The sequence below is a fragment of the Populus trichocarpa genome, chromosome 1, assembly GCF_000002775.5.
Source record: "Populus trichocarpa isolate Nisqually-1 chromosome 1, P.trichocarpa_v4.1, whole genome shotgun sequence".
Lineage (NCBI taxonomy): Eukaryota > Viridiplantae > Streptophyta > Magnoliopsida > Malpighiales > Salicaceae > Populus > Populus trichocarpa.
In genome coordinates, this window is record NC_037285.2 from 20,229,002 (window position 1) to 20,244,512 (window position 15,511).

The 15,511-nt window shown below is 34.0% G+C and overlaps 3 protein-coding genes across 4 annotated transcripts; 1 reads left to right on the plus strand and 2 right to left on the minus strand.

Moving 5' to 3' along the window:
• The first annotated feature begins 2,051 nt into the window (after positions 1-2,051).
• LOC18094869 (uncharacterized) lies at positions 2,052-3,644 on the plus strand. Its single transcript, XM_006369248.3, has 2 exons — positions 2,052-2,376; positions 3,135-3,644. Exons 1-2 carry the CDS (start codon positions 2,104-2,106, stop codon positions 3,315-3,317), a joined length of 456 nt encoding a protein of 151 aa, XP_006369310.2. The 5' UTR covers positions 2,052-2,103; the 3' UTR covers positions 3,318-3,644.
• Positions 3,645-4,692: 1,048 nt separating this feature from the next.
• LOC18094870 (protein TOO MANY MOUTHS) lies at positions 4,693-6,608 on the minus strand. Its single transcript, XM_024600027.2, has one exon. It carries the CDS (start codon positions 6,334-6,336, stop codon positions 4,843-4,845), a length of 1,494 nt encoding a protein of 497 aa, XP_024455795.1. The 5' UTR covers positions 6,337-6,608; the 3' UTR covers positions 4,693-4,842.
• Positions 6,609-12,336: 5,728 nt separating this feature from the next.
• On the minus strand, positions 12,337-15,115 carry LOC18094872 (uncharacterized). 2 transcript variants are annotated; one of them, XM_024598130.2, is made up of 4 exons: positions 14,961-15,115; positions 14,344-14,501; positions 13,137-13,674; positions 12,337-12,803 (listed from the first exon to the last, which is right to left on the minus strand). In XM_024598130.2, exons 2-4 carry the CDS (start codon positions 14,474-14,476, stop codon positions 12,635-12,637), a joined length of 840 nt encoding a protein of 279 aa, XP_024453898.1. In that variant the 5' UTR covers positions 14,477-14,501; positions 14,961-15,115; the 3' UTR covers positions 12,337-12,634. The 2 variants fall into 2 exon arrangements, with proteins under 2 accessions (XP_024453898.1, XP_006369313.2); XM_006369251.3 differs by lacking the exon at positions 14,961-15,115 and having other exon boundaries at positions 14,344-14,930.
• Between the last annotated feature and the right edge of the window lie 396 nt (positions 15,116-15,511).

Sequence of the window (15,511 nt, forward strand, 5' to 3'; positions counted from 1 at the left end):
ATCTTATTCCAAGGGTCCCCAGTGGAGTCATCATCCTATCGTACCCCTTGTGAGAGCGCGACGTCGTTGTGATCCTTATGGGGTAGGATAAGAGGTCTTTGGTTAAATAAAGAGTCATCACCTAGTATTATGATTATTATGAACCTTAACTGGTCTTTTAGAGATTCTAGAGAAGAGACTGGTTGTATAAAAAAAATGTATTAGCACCCTTAATATGCATTACCTGAGGTAAGCTACATTGTTTTTCTTTGTTTGCTATGGTCAGATGATGTTTCTATTTCTGTCAGTCTATAATGACAGATTTGTTACGATGAACAAACCCTTATTTCTTAGGTCAATAACTTAGGCTAAAAGTTTGAAATGTTCTCAATTATCATTGAGGATTCTTTTGAGACAAACTTATAATTTTTTGTTATCGTGTCATTTCAAATAATATTTCAGATAAAATTCATTGTAGTTTTTATTCTTATATTATAAATGAATGAGTTATATTACTCCCAAAAATATTTTGGAAATTAACTCCTTATACAGGTTTTTATCCTTATATTAAAGTGAGTAATAAATTATTATCCCTAATAATATTTTGGATATTAACCATTTTTTAGGTTTTTTATCCTTATATTAAAAGTGGATAGTATATTTTCTTGCCAAAAATAAGTTTCTTTTATATATTTTAGAAATATAGGCCATAATCCTTTGAAATTTTATAAACTCATTGTAAAATTCATGCAATATTTTTTTTAAAACATGCTAAAGTATTTTATATTTTTAATAAATGCTCAAATAATTTTTAGAAGTTTTGGCCATATGCTAAAAAATTATATTTTTTTATAATAAGGTTTTGTTTGGAAAAAAATCAAAATTTTTTCTTTAATCAAAATTATCAAAATAGATCTAAGAGTGTATTGGTCAAACACGCTTATAAAGCAAAAAAAAAAAAAATCTTTATCAAAATATTTGAAAACCAAAAATCATGTTTTGATAATTTTTATGTGACCATATGCAAAATAATAATAATTAATTTGAGAAAATTATATAAAAAAATTTCTTAAAAAAATAACAAAATAAATATTTTATTCTCATTGAATATGCATGAGTAATTTCTTAATAAATGTTTGCATATTAGGCTCATATATAATTATTTGCAAAGTAATTACTAATATTACCATAAAATACTCTAATTTTATTTGAAAATATGGTATTATCAAATGATTTTTAAAATAACTTTGTATCTATTTTATTTAAAGAGAATTTTATTTTAAAATATAAAAAAATAAAATAAAATAAAAATAAAAATTCAAGAGAAATAAGCTCAGGCACACTTGAACTTAAAGAACTAGCCAAGCATGCCTTGACTTGAAACAATGGGCTTGTTGCATCTAGGATTATAAGGTGAGGCTCGGAGGCTTGAAGTTTTAGAAAAAAGAGAGTAAATGACACATTATTTGCTTGAGAAGATGACCTTTCATACCTTGTAACAAAATTTTGCCCACCATTTATGATAAAATAAAAAATATAGATTCGTATATTTTAGGCTCTGAAACTTAAATTTTAACTTAGATTTTTTATAAAAAAAAACCCAAAACAACATCTTAGAAATCTTCATAAATTCATTTTCAATTCAAAAACATAATTTAATTATTCTAAAAACTCAAAATAAAATCAAATCAAAAGCTATCTTTTCTCCCTCTTTGTTGCCTCTCTCTCCTCTCTCTCAATTGTTAGGGACCACAATGTGATAAAAATGAAATATTGTGTTTGAAATGTAAACCTTGACCAAAGTGTAAAAAAAACACATCTTCTGAACGGTGCAAATGAATATTAAATTATAGTGTTTTGTGAATGTGTGAATAATGTTTTGGAATATAGTGAAAAAACATTTATTTATTTATTTTTACTTTGTTAATGGTTAATGTTAATATTAGAATATTTTGGAAAGGGACAGCCGCTCATAAATTAGTATGGGTAATTTCAAAATATAGGGACATAATTGGAAATATTGATGAATTTATAGGAACAAAAAGGAAGTTTGCCCTTGTTATTAAAAAAGTGGAACTTTCACTTCTCTTGGGATAGTTTAGCTGGTGGAGCAAAAAGAAGATAATGGCAATGATGACAAGTAGAGCAGCAACCAGAGGTCCTCCTAACCTCAGCTCTTGTTCCTCATATAACCCAACAAGAAATAAGCTTACAATAATGGGTTCCAGCTTCCTCAACAACCCATGTTTTCTGCTCTCATCAAATATTGCCAAGCTACAAAAGTTTGTCCCTGCACAGGCCTCCAATTCTCAAGGAGGAGGAGGAGGAGGAGGAGGAGGAGGAGGAGAAGGGGAAGAAACCCCCAGTTTAAATGGCACCACCAGTGGTACCTCTCAGGTCCATTCATCACTCTCTCTCTCTCTTTCTCGATTTTAAACAAGTGCTTGCTTTTATCGAGTTCCTTATTATTTTAGACTTGGAGTCTTCCTCCATACAGTAACAGTGGAGATTTTGGTTTAGTTTCATTTCATGGTACCATATACTTGGAGACAAGATTAGAGAAAAGGCCATTCATTTCATTACCTTTCATCAGGTCTATTATTCTATCATCAATCCAAAACAAATGTAAATATTGGGCAGGTGATTTTGAAGCTGTGTCAATACACATCCAATCCAATTAGATTTTTGAGCCATCGTGTACCAGTCAGGCAGAGATTAGGGCTTAACTCTTACTCTACTCAAGTTTGCAACCCCATACATATAACACAAATCCCATTTAGAGCAACATGTCTAATATGGCTATGTTCATTACTGAAAGTATCCTGCACTAAATTCTATACCAACTGATTGGTTAATGGATGGGTAATAACAAAACTTTGTGTAATGCAAGTCCTTTCCCAGCAATCACCGACAAAGTAGTTAGTTACTATTGATTTGAAGATAAATTGCCAATTGCTTGGTATGATTTTAGATGATCTTAGTAGGAGATGATCGTATTAGTGTGTTGTAAATGCAGTCTCTACAACAGTTCACTGAGCTTAGATATCAGTCATTTACAGCACCCGTCACGAAAAGAGTGGATGCACATGCCTTTAAGTTCAAATACTACACAAACCCCTTTTTAATGCTGAGCTCTTGTTTAATTTTACAAACAGGAGGATTGGAACTATTTATTGAAACTAGGGGCTGGTTCTCTTGCTGGTGCAGCTGTAATAAAGTATGGAAGCATCCTTTTTCCTGAGATAACAAGACCAAACATCTTACAGGCGCTGATTATGATATCAACTCCTGTCGTTGTAGCCGTTGTGCTCTTGATCAAGCTAAGTTATCAAGAGTGATGAACCACACTTTCTTGAGTACCCTGTTGGTAAAAGAAATGTACTTCGATCCATTTTTCCAGATAGTAATCTATGTCTATAAACATGAATTTGCAACTGCAACATTCTTGCAAAGGGAGCAACCACAATCCTCAAGAACAAATCGGAAAATAGTAACCACCCAAAGATATCAGTTGCTCTAAGGTATGTCATGACACTTGCCCTTTTCTTCTGAGGTGGAATAAAGTCATTGTTGGTCTAATTTCCATGTAGTCTTTCCATCGGAGATTGCCTAGTGTCCCTGACCCCTCGTTTGCCTGTGTATTATAAAAAGTATTTTTACTTCAATGAATGAGCAGAGTGAATAGGGTCAATGTTTAATGAGTTTGGAGATTCAATTTCCAAAACTATACTGAGATATTCCAATTTCATCAGCACGATAAACGAACTACCAACTTTAAGTCAACCAGTTAAGCATTCTAGAGGAGTTCTAGTAATCACACCAAAGTCTTTCTTGTTCTTAGCAGTCTGTTATGGCTTAAGAAACAATTCTGACTTAATGGGATTAAATCCATGGAAGTTATGCTATATATGATTAAAACTTGAGTTCATGGGTTGAGGTGAGTTTTGCCCAGCTAGCACCTGTTTGAACTTTGAAATAAGCTTTGATTCTTTATCTGGTATTTTAGCTTCAGTTGTGGTAATCATATACGATGCAGCAGTGGTCAGTGTATAGTTAATTCTACTTGTTCAATATGCCTTGAGAAACAACTTTAGAACTTGCTTGATGGAGACCTCCTTAACTTCATGGATTACCTTCTTACCGGGAACATAAACCAGCCACGTTGTTGTACTGCGACTAGTAAATTTCAGAACTTACTTGTAATCATCCAAGATTGGCTCATCAAATCAGTGCGAGGTAGAAGCAACAAGAAAGTTAAATGCAAATTTCGTTGAAGAGAATGCAAGTCTTCATTTATTGAACAACAATGGGGCCCATTTAAGCTGTGTGACGATCGATCATTCAAGAGAACAATGTGCGCTCTAGTTATCGTTTTTCAGAATCTTCATATCTAAAGCGAGTTGTCTGTCAGTGAAGTTACGACGAAAAGTTGTGATGATCATTCTTCCAAGCACCCGAAATCCTATTGGTGATACATTACTGGTTACTGAAGGTAAACAATCTTTCAGCTCCAATCTGCAGAACCCCCCCCTGTTACATGATCTATTTCAAAGCTGCACGCTTCATATTTTTCAGTACCTAGTTTTGATGATCAAGTAAACCTGGAAATATTTCATGGCAGGACGTTAGTTACCTTGTAGCAGAAGAACGGCATCCTTAAAATTGAGGTAAGACACAGTAGTGATTATTTGGAATGGACAAAGCATCCAAATATAGCTAAAGTTTACTCCAGTATGATATTAGAGGGCTGCAACCTGAAGATATTTCTTCTAACACCAATAGTAGTACACTACAACCTAACCATTGTATGATACAAATGAAAACAATGTAGTATGACACTATTTCTTACATGCCTTCTTTTTCTCACGTTGAAATGAAAATTAAAGTAGACACAATAGCTATTGTTTGTTGAAGCAACCTAACAAAAACTGAAGCTTTATGAAGTGCTGCTGAGGATTTATTAGTTGTACTTGGCATAGTCTCCCCGTCAATTGCAGAAAGATGTTGCACTGTCCTTGCTGAACCGGGTTCAGGTGTGTTGCATAAACCAATACCCGAATCGAATGTAGAATCCAGACCATCTTCAAAACCACTATTAGCATCATAACACAATCCTGTGTTATTGTAAAGTTTAAGCTTCCTTCTCATCTTCCACACCATTTCTCTTCCAAATGGAACCGGCCCAGTAAGTTGATTGTCATTGAGTCTCAATTCACCAAGGTTTTTCAAGTCCTTGAAGTTTATAGGAATTGAACCATTTAAGTGGTTCCCATCAAGATGGATGACCCGAAGGTTTGTTAACCGGCCTAGTGACTCAGGGATTGGACCGTGCAAATTTGTGTTTGATAGAATTAAAACCATTAGACTCTTCATACCATCAAACTCCTTACTAGCAAGGGTTGTAGACCCCATTGGATTTCCTTTGAGAATCAATGCTTGGAGAGAATTCAAGCTTCTAATGGATGTTGGAAGCGGCTTTGATAGCCGATTATAGCTCAAATCCATTAGAATAAGCTCTTTGAGGCTACCAATTGACTCTGGAATGGAACCACTTAGACGATTTCGACTAAAATCAATTTTGATTAGAGAGTGACAAAAACCAAGGGAGGATGGAATTGAACCCGTGAGCATATTCTGGCTCAGGTCCAAAACATTTAAAACCGGGAAACTTAAACTGAAAATTGAACCGGTCAGTTTATTCCCACTCAAATCCAACGATTTTAGGCCGGCCAGCCGGCCCAATGAAACAGGAATTGAACCGTTAAGATTGTTTTTGTGGAGATCAAGAACTTTCAGACGTGTAAGATTTCCTAATTCAGCAGGAACAAGGCCTACATGCCCGTTTTCCCTGAGCACCAAGGTTTGCAAAGTTGGGCTCAGTTGCCCCAAAAATGAAGGGATAGGCTGTGGGTTGTCGCTAAAACAACGGTAAAAAAACAAAGTTTTGAGGTGGGGAAGCTTCATGATAGACTCTGAGATGTAGGACCTTGCCGGGTCGCATGTGGGGAAAGCAGTGTCATCGGACAAGGTGCCGAAGGACAATGAAACAACATGGTACACATTGTCCTTGTCCGGCATGCACTCGATACCGTGCCACCGGCCACGACAAACATCAGGGATATCGGTTGCCCAGTCGTTGCCAGTGGCTCGCATGATGTCATAGACCGCTTCTTGCTCACGAGCATCGGTCCGAGCTCCATTCTTGTTCATCGTGAACCCAGATTGCGGCCCGTCCACGAGGGCGGATTGGTTGCTAGAATCCGACACGATGACCGTGAAAGGCTTGGCGAGTGGTAATAGAAGAGACATAAGAAGTAGTGTTAGTGTCTGTGCTCGTGGATACAAAAAGGTTAGCATTTTGCTAGGAGATTGTAGTTTATGAAGGCTTAAAGAGGGCGGTGGCGGTAGGAAGAGGGATTTAAAGATTCAAGGACATGGGCAAGAGATATATATATATATAGAGGAGGACGGAAAAGACAGGTTGGTGCGTGGAGTGAAAAGGCTAATTATGGGGTTCACGAGAAAGGGGAGAGAAGAGAAATTAATGCATGGAATTTTGAGCATTAATGCCTTTCACGGGATTTTTGCCCATGTTTGTTCTTTGCATCTAAGCCCTGAGTCGATCAATCCACCCACCCAGCTTTAGTGTGTGTTTGTATTTGAGGTGGAGATTGAGGTTGGATGTGATATCCACTAAAAAAGTCACAAAAAACAAAAAAAATTAGTTTTTATAATTGAGTTTTGTGTATAAATGAATTGTACCCTACCACAACCTCAACCACAAAAACTAAAACAAACACACCCAGTTGTAGGAGGCGGGCTTCACACAAATACATGTATCTCTACCGTCTTAAAAAAAAAAAAAAAAAAACCTTGCGAGCGCATCTGGTCTTTTTATATAGGCCAAGCGTGCAGCCCAATAACCAATGTCCAGAGAAGCCTAGCCACCTTGGCCCTCTTCTTCTTTTCTTCTTTACTTTTAGTTTTTTAGCTCTTAAAAATAAAATTCAATTTAAATATATGATTACTGTTTCAAAAGTCATTCAATTATTCCATGAAGAACTGCCGAGATAAATACAAAAGGAAATATGAAGCCTGGTGATGGGAATTCGCTCAAATATTGAGAAAAGGGCAGATCTTCTTAAGCATGGATGCTTGCATAATCTAGTCAAGAGTTGCAAGCAGCATAGGTCATTTTGGGGAGAATCCTTGAGAAATGAAATGGGTCACAAGCAGTGGCGGAGGGAGTGGGGCTGGCAGGGACCGAAGTCCCTGCAAGGAAATGCTCCTCCTTTATAAATATTTAATAAAAATATCAGAAATTTTTTCTTGGCCTCCTAAATTTTTTTTCTTACTCCGCCTCTGGTCACAAGAAGCAGGGGACATTGAGCCCAGATTTTAAGAGAGAATGGCTCCTGGGAAATATGAAGCAGCACAGGTCATTATGTTGATGTATGTTTCGGATAGTCAAAATCTTACCATGGAATATGTTATTTTGTTCATTACTTTCAGAAAAAAAAAAAAAAAAACACAAATTAGGCAAATCACAATTATATCAAACACGATATCATCTACCAATAGCGAACAATTGCTTACTGTCAGGCTGAGTTTTGGGCCGAGTTCGTGATCGACTGATACTAGTATTACTCAGTGAAGCAAGCTCTCCAAGCAATTCACGCTCTTTGACACGTGTAAACATTGGCATCACGTTGGAGTTAAGCTCGATTAAAGATGTAAATTATGTTTTGATGGCAGGGATGCAAATTATTAACACCAACATTTGATCATGAGAAAGTATCAAAACAAATGAGAGGAAAGTTTAAGCTAGAATCGTTCTAGACATGGATCTATGTGTATGCTACACCAATCCACTTGCACAATTATTGCTTTCTAAAATTTTCCAGAAAACTAATAAAATGGATGAAGTTGGCAAGGCCCTGTAGCTTCAGAATCTCATTTGCATACATTTATGCAGAAAAGAAGATTCTAGCTCCAGTGGACCATCCTTTAATGTAATCTCAACATTTTATCAAAAAAGAACAACGCAAGTTTTTCTTCTTATGCATGTAAAACTTCCCTGAGAGGAAAGTTGGCTTGAGCTCAAATATTATCTGGGCAAAACCAACAGCTACTCAGGCTCAACATTGACAAACCACTTCAATAATCCAACAGCATAAGGTTTGCTGTGAACAAAGAATAATAATAATAAAAAAATTCCCACCTGCTGGTCTCTGTAAATTTACAACTCCTCTGAAATCCGGTAATTGTGTTGATTTTGACCAATAAAAAGAGCATCTTCAAAATGGTCAAGAATGTGACAGTAAAAGAGGGCCACACTCTCCAATTGAGGTAGCTGTTGTTCCACTACTAAGCAAAGGCGAAAATTTCTAATGTTCAAAACTTAAATGGTGTGTTATGTAGCTTATTGAAATCTTCAATCTTTTTGCAGTGGTACACAAACTGAATGTTTTATCTGCTTAAATTTTCATAAATATGATAACTATCACGAGTTAAGCAGACCAGAAATCGAAAATTAAGGCATGCATAGATTATTTTTAATCTGAGATGATAAAAATATGACCTTAACAACAATCCCCAGCAGTATTGCATCAGCATAACTGATAGATGTTGTTGAGATGAGGTTAATGCCATCTCTTTGGATTCCTGTTATCTCTTCAACCTCGAGATACACATAAAGATCCCCTGGAGGGCCACTGCAGAAACCAAAATCAATTATTCATTTAGAATCATGTTCAGTGTGAAACCTTCGGAAGATATATGTGTAGAAAATGTATCCCTTTTGAAGGAAAGTTCTGTAGAAATGTTATGTAATCAGCTGTGGTGCTTAAGAAAAACATGCAGAGATGAATGTGAGCTGAAGCAGTGGAAGGAGAAGGCATTCTATGGATTATTTATATTTTAAGATTTAGAAACTTTTATTGTTTTTCAAGAAACAAGTTTATTTCAACGATGATTTCAAGTTCCCTCTTGTTTATCCCTCCCAAATATACAGAAGGAAATCATTCAACGATGATTTCATCCAAAATGCATCAAAACTACCATGGTTTTGTTAGTGGATATGTCATTTAGCCAATCGTCGTATTAGCTTTGTTCATGTATATATATTTAATTTATTAATAAAAGTTTATCTATTTTTAATATTAATCAAATATTAATTAATGAGTCTAGAGTAAAGATAAAGTTCTTGAAACAAAATGCTTTGCAAAAGAAATTGTAAAGTATTAAAGCATTGTTCTTAAATGTTCATGATCAATGCTCTATTAAGATTGGAAATTAATTAGAGTTGTTGAGACTAATACATATTATGTTCTTTTAAAAAAGAAAGCGGTTGTTATTATAAACTGAGGTATGAGGGATACCTAAAACTAATATGTAAGTGCTTGTCAAATGACATGTACACTGAACTTACCTGTATAAGAATTTCATATTGAGAAATTACTCTTGTTTATGAAAAGGCTCACGTAACAGTTGTGTAAGTGATCTTTAAACTTAACATCACCAAGTTATCTTACATAAGAAGTGTTATATTCTAATCATGTTACACGTTGTGCTAATAAATGGTAACAAATGAGTAGATATTGGATATAACATGAACTATATAAATGTATTTAAATAATAAAGAGATGATTCATCACCCTTAATGAATTAAAAAAATATTTTATCTGTTCTTAAATAGTATTGATTGTAAATCCCTATATAAAGTAGAATGAGATTTGAAAAGAGTTTCAAATCTTATTAAAAAAAATCAATGATTATGGTGTTGAGAACAAACATGATATAACATAGTAGACACATTCAATACTATAATGTCTAAATCGAAATATTATTGATGAAGCGATAATAACTACACTAAGAAACTAGTCACTGAAAGTTTAAGTCAAACTGCTAATATTTTTTATGCAAAAAAAAAATAAATCCAAGTGTACGGTGTAGTGCGAGTCCACAACTAGTGCATGCTATAGCAATTCACAGTAGCCAAATATTATTTTCATTTTTGTTCCCTAACTTTTTTTTTTAATTGCAGACTTCTATTCCTAAATTAATGACGAATTTATTAATATTTGTTAAGGAAAGAGAAAACATAATAATAAAGGACCAAAGTGTAAAACAAGGAGAAAATCCCATATATAATCTTAAATTCACTAGAAAAAGTTTTGTTCTTTAATTACTTTCCTTTTTCTTACTCTAACGATCCTTTTAGTTTTTACAATTTTAATTTTAGTTCAAATGTTTATTTTCTTAACATTTCAATTCTTGAGTTAAAGAGATAAGAGAGAAAGTCATCTAAAAACCCTGAAAGAGAGAGCAAGTTGGCAAATTAAGCAAGTTGGCAAATTACCACTTTTTGAGGATGAAATTTATTGTTCTCAGTGTTAACAAGTTTTATTTGATGAGGGGTGTTCGATGGTGGTGATTATTTCCTATAAACTTTGAAAAATAGATTGATTCCGTTTAATTTTTTTTATTTAATTGATTTCGGGATGTTTTGGAACTGGTAGGTGTTTTATGAAGGTTTTATGGTGTTTTTAGATAAATATAGATTTTTAAATCAAAACCCAATGATATTTTCAGCAACAATAATAGTGGTAAAATTCTAAGCAACAACCCTAGAGGCGACTAGTCACTTGCCATTATAAGCAACTTGCCACCTTTTTAATTTTAAAAAAAAAAGCATCCGCCTAGGCTTTTTAATTTAAGGTTACACACACACACACACAGATATATATATATATATATATATATATATATATATATATATATATATATATATATATATATCTTTTCATTAATTGTTTCTATTGAATTAACTTTGTTTTTTATATTATGATCGATTTATTTTATAATTTTTTAGTTGCATGATATTTGAAAGAAATTAGTTTGATTTGTTTTATAAAAAATAAAAATAAAAATAACAGTCGGTGTAAAAAATTTACATGTGAATCTATTTTTTCTATATAAAGTTTTGCTTCCTCTTTTAATATTTACTTAGTGCTAACAACTCCTTTTGATTTATCAGTTCATATGTGTGACCCTGTCAATTCCTTTGAGTTTCTTTCTTGCAAACATATTCCCTAGGCGGGATACTTAACATGTTAGCTTCATTTCTTAATTTATTTTATAAAGTGTAAATAATATATTTTTATTTTTCAATTAAAAAATGCTAAGAATTAAGTTTCATAATTTATTTCGCTTTGCTTTCTATAAAGTTATTGTAGTCTCAAATAAACGTCATAACATTGAGTTGGTGCTCGTTTTTTGAGTGTCAATTTTTTTTTATCATATGATTAAATAAAAAATAAAAATAAAGATGAGATCTTTTTAAAAAACATTGAGATAATGACATATTGGATCGATCTAGATCAACTCGGGTTAATCCACCAAACTTGCTACACGAGTAATGAATAGTATTGAGTTGGTGCTCGTTTTTTGAGTGTCAATTTTTTTTTTATCATATGATTAAATAATAAAGAGTTTCACAAAAAAAAGTTATTTAATCCAGGGGAGTCCATTACTCGTGTAGCCAGTTTGGTGGATTAACCCGAGTTGATCTAGATCAATCCAATATGTCATTATCTTAATGTTTTTTTAAAAAAGATCTCATCTTTATTTTTATTTTTTAAATCAAACCACGCTTTCACTGGTTATTGAAATTGCCTTTAAACAAGACAAGTTAACTGGATCAAATCATGGCAACTCCTAGATGATTTGATATAAAGCCTGAGCTAGACAAGAAGTTGGGTTAAGAGATTTTAAGATTGACCTGTGGGATAGGGTTTAATCACATTATCAAAAAGTTTCTCTCTGTTTAGATATTATATTTTTACATTTAAATTTTTTTTTATCCAACTTACAGTATAGTACTGCGAGCAGTTGTAGAGCAAGCTAATTATCTAGTTTTTATCTAAACATGTACTAATATTTTACATATATATATATATATATATATATATATATATATATATATAAAGTGCATATAATTATAAATATTTTACTTAGTACTTGTTGTGAAAAACCTCATGTTTTTTTCTATGATAAGAAAAATGAATTCTATGCACCGATTTTTCAAAATTCATCCAAATATCAGAAAGTCAAGGAAGTGTTTTTCTGATCGTAGAACCAATTTCTAATTGAAGAGGAATATCTTTACATGTAAACAAAGTTATTTCAAATGCAATGCACGAAAAATTAAATCCTATTATTATCTGGCAATTCTCCATGCATTCGTTGAATACTTTGCAAGCATTCATCATTTCCTTCCTTCAAGTCATCAGTTCAAGTCTAGACTTGATGCGGATGATTGCATGAATCCGGAGATTAACATATGACCTTGTACAAACTACATTTCCAGGAAAGTAAGAACATGGAAAAGTAATGCACTCTTGTTCTTAGTTCTTTCCATATAATGAGTTGGACAACAAAAAGTTGTCCCACAAAGTGATAAGAGTATCTATTTAACCTGCATTTAACCTGCAGTTTCCAATGCTAAACTATATTTGCAGCTAACTAACATGGTAAGTCAAGTCAGTAATATCTACAAATCTTTACATTTCCACTAACTTTAGTTGGATTCTGATATAGACCTTTCCAGAGTACTGATCTTTGCCATTAAAAGATCCTTACAGCTACAAAGCTCTTAAGCAGGGCCAAAGGCCAGGGCAGGCAGAATGGCTGGACCTTTTGGTAACTTCTGTTTTGCTGCTAACTGGTGGATCACATCCTGAATTCCTGCAAATGCCACTAGAAATTCTGCCGCATCACTTTGCCTTAAAACTTTCTTCACTGCCAGCTCTAACGCCTTAAACCTGCCAGGCACAAGTTTATGTACTTTTTGAAGTAAAGAGCACATATTTCTGGCAGTAATAACACAGTTTAAAAAACCCACCAAATGTGCCCATATCTAGATATGTCTGTGTGTCAGTCTCGGGGATGCAAATACAATAAATTCTAGATGCAAAAACAGATACGAACCAAGCAAAGAAAATTCTTGTATCAGATAAGCTGAAAACTGCTACTATATATATTGCCAGCAGTATGACAGATACTTTAACAGTCTAACTATAAAAAGAACTGCCACATTTTCAGGTGGTTCATGTATTTAGGCTTCAGTTATATAATCAAAGGGATAGAAAGTGGACCTCAGTTGCTGGGCCTTGGTAATTACTCTTTCTATCTTCTTGAACTCAGCTTGAATGCAACTCAACGCAGTAGCACCACTTCGATGATTTCTGACAGGAGCAAAGGGAAGGTGAATGATACATGTAGCTTGAATCTCAGCCATTTCTTCATTTATTATCGCCTCCTCAATGCGTATTTCATGAGTAAGCTGTGCTAGGAGCCTCTCAACACCATTTGAATTGGATGAAGAAGATGACAGTGAGAATGATGAGGATTGGACCAGGGCATGGACGAGGTCTAGAATGCAAGAGGGCCGCCAATCCCCAAGCCAGGCCAGAGTGGTTAATTCATGAGGCAGCAACCATTTAGGCATGAGGAGCCTGGGAACATCCTTGAGCCTGGCTGGGAACACAGCACTGTGGTAGTTAGAAGGGAACCTATTCAATTGCTCTTCAATTAGCTCCTCAATTTTCCAGCTTGTTTTGAGTTGTTTCTCTAGCCTTGCTGCTCTAGTATTCTGCTCTTGTCTCCACAGACCATACTTTCCCCTAGAAACCTCTTCACCAAAAAACAACATTAATTGTCAGCTCTTGTGACAGGATCTATTTAATCAAAACAAATAATATACATCACTAGGTGACTCTAACCATCTGAAACGCTGAAATGCCAAGGTTTATTTTATACATGTGGACTTATCTTTAAAGTAATTGAATTTGTTTGATGGCTGTTCTCCTTGTTGAATCTGGAGAATAGCCTATGCAGGATACAGTAGAGTGTCTCCCTCGATGCGATTCAGAAAATGGAAATCTTGACAACACTTTTAACATGCATAATTGCATAATTTAAGGGTGTAATAATTTACAAATAAGTTTCACTTTCATCTGATGTGAGGCAGGCATCCTTGATTATTTAGGTGCCTTGTAAAAGCATGGAGGACCTAACCAGTTTCACTTAAGGCTAGAGGTTCCCTCTCCACTGACACCAGGTAATTGGACATAGGAATTCATATCAGTATTAGAAATTGCTGGATTTTCTCAGAAAATAACAATGTCATGCCAAAAATTATAGCGTGAACTACAAAAAGAAAATGACAGTATTCTTGAGTCCAAAAGAAAGGAACAATTAATGTTAATTTCCACCAAATTCTTTACATCTACTATAAAAGCTTTTCAATTCCCATGCATATTTGGCAGAATAAAAGGGAAACAAAACTAATGGGGCTTTTACCTTTTGTACTCCTTCCTCTCTTGTGAAGGGTCATGCACTGTACTCTCTCAGATAGATGGCCAGTCTCGGCATTGTCTCCTTCTCTTTCAATGCCTTTGCTTTGCATCCCTTGACCTTCTTCTTGTAGTATCATACAATCTTTCGCTTCAAGAAAACTCCTAGGAAATTTTTCATTTTGATGAGCAAGAAAAGAAGTTCTGGGACTGATCGGTTTCTTGGTCGTCAAGATTTAGTGCATCTTTCATCAAACAAAGAGAAAGCGAGAACTGGGGGGCTTTAAAAAAAAAAAAACTAATTGGGATGGTTAAGAGTTAACATGGATTTTCTTTACATCGTTTTCTCAGCGACCAAACAGAGTATATGCACCTTATGTGAGAGTGAGACCTTATATATGTTCATAAAACCCCACCCACAATTTTCTTTTCTAGGAAATTGAACAGAGATAAGTTCATTGCTTTTTCACATTCTCTTTTCCTTCCCGTAATATATTAATTCCCGGCAACCAAACAGAAAACAACTCCGCATTTTCCTTTATTTTCCTTGTTTTACCAAGAGCCAAAAACAGGAAAGTATTATTAGATACTGCAATACATGAAAAAGAAGGTGATGGAGCTTACAAGAGGGGTTGTGATGCTGATACTGTCCCCTTCGTTGTTTCTTTGCTTCTCTCAGTGCTTTCTTGGATATTTTCTTTCTCTTTCTCTTTTTCAGGGTAAATCTTTAACTAGAAAGTTGTGTTTGCTTTTATGAAGCTAAGTCCAGCCTTGGTCTCTTTTTGAGGGGGAGGAATTAAGAAGAAGAATTCATAATCATAACTATATATATATATATATATATATATAAGCACCGACTCTATAAAAAAAATTCGGAAAATTAATTACTTCAAATCTTTTTTCACTTTATCTCCGAGTTATCCATCCTCAACTTAATAAATTTATAATACTTTATATTCTTAAAACTTTAATAAAAAAATTCAATAGAAAATATTGAATTATTTATAAATTTATTATTATATTTCAAATAATAACTAAAAAATTCTATAACTTTAAAATAATGAAATTGCATCTCAAGAAAAAAAAAACTAACAAAAAAAACCTTTCCCTCTCTTTAATAAATATAAAACCCTAGTTACCATCCACAACCTTATTTTCTAACACTCAAAAACATA

What these genes read in the sequence shown, in the direction of transcription:
- LOC18094869 (XM_006369248.3), top strand. Translation starts at nt 2,104, where the DNA reads ATGGCAATGATGACAAGTAGAGCAGCAACCAGAGGTCCTCCTAACCTC. An exon ending in CCACCAGTGGTACCTCTCAG is followed by an intron (nt 2,377 to 3,134) that starts GTCCATTCATCA and finishes TTTTACAAACAG; the next exon opens with GAGGATTGGAACTATTTATT.
- LOC18094870 (XM_024600027.2), bottom strand. Translation starts at nt 6,336, where the DNA reads ATGCTAACCTTTTTGTATCCACGAGCACAGACACTAACACTACTTCTT.
- LOC18094872 (XM_024598130.2), bottom strand. Translation starts at nt 14,476, where the DNA reads ATGATACTACAAGAAGAAGGTCAAGGGATGCAAAGCAAAGGCATTGAA. An exon ending in GAGAGGAAGGAGTACAAAAG is followed by an intron (nt 13,675 to 14,343) that starts GTAAAAGCCCCA and finishes TTTTTGGTGAAG; the next exon opens with AGGTTTCTAGGGGAAAGTAT. An exon ending in ACCAAGGCCCAGCAACTGAG is followed by an intron (nt 12,804 to 13,136) that starts GTCCACTTTCTA and finishes TGTGCCTGGCAG; the next exon opens with GTTTAAGGCGTTAGAGCTGG.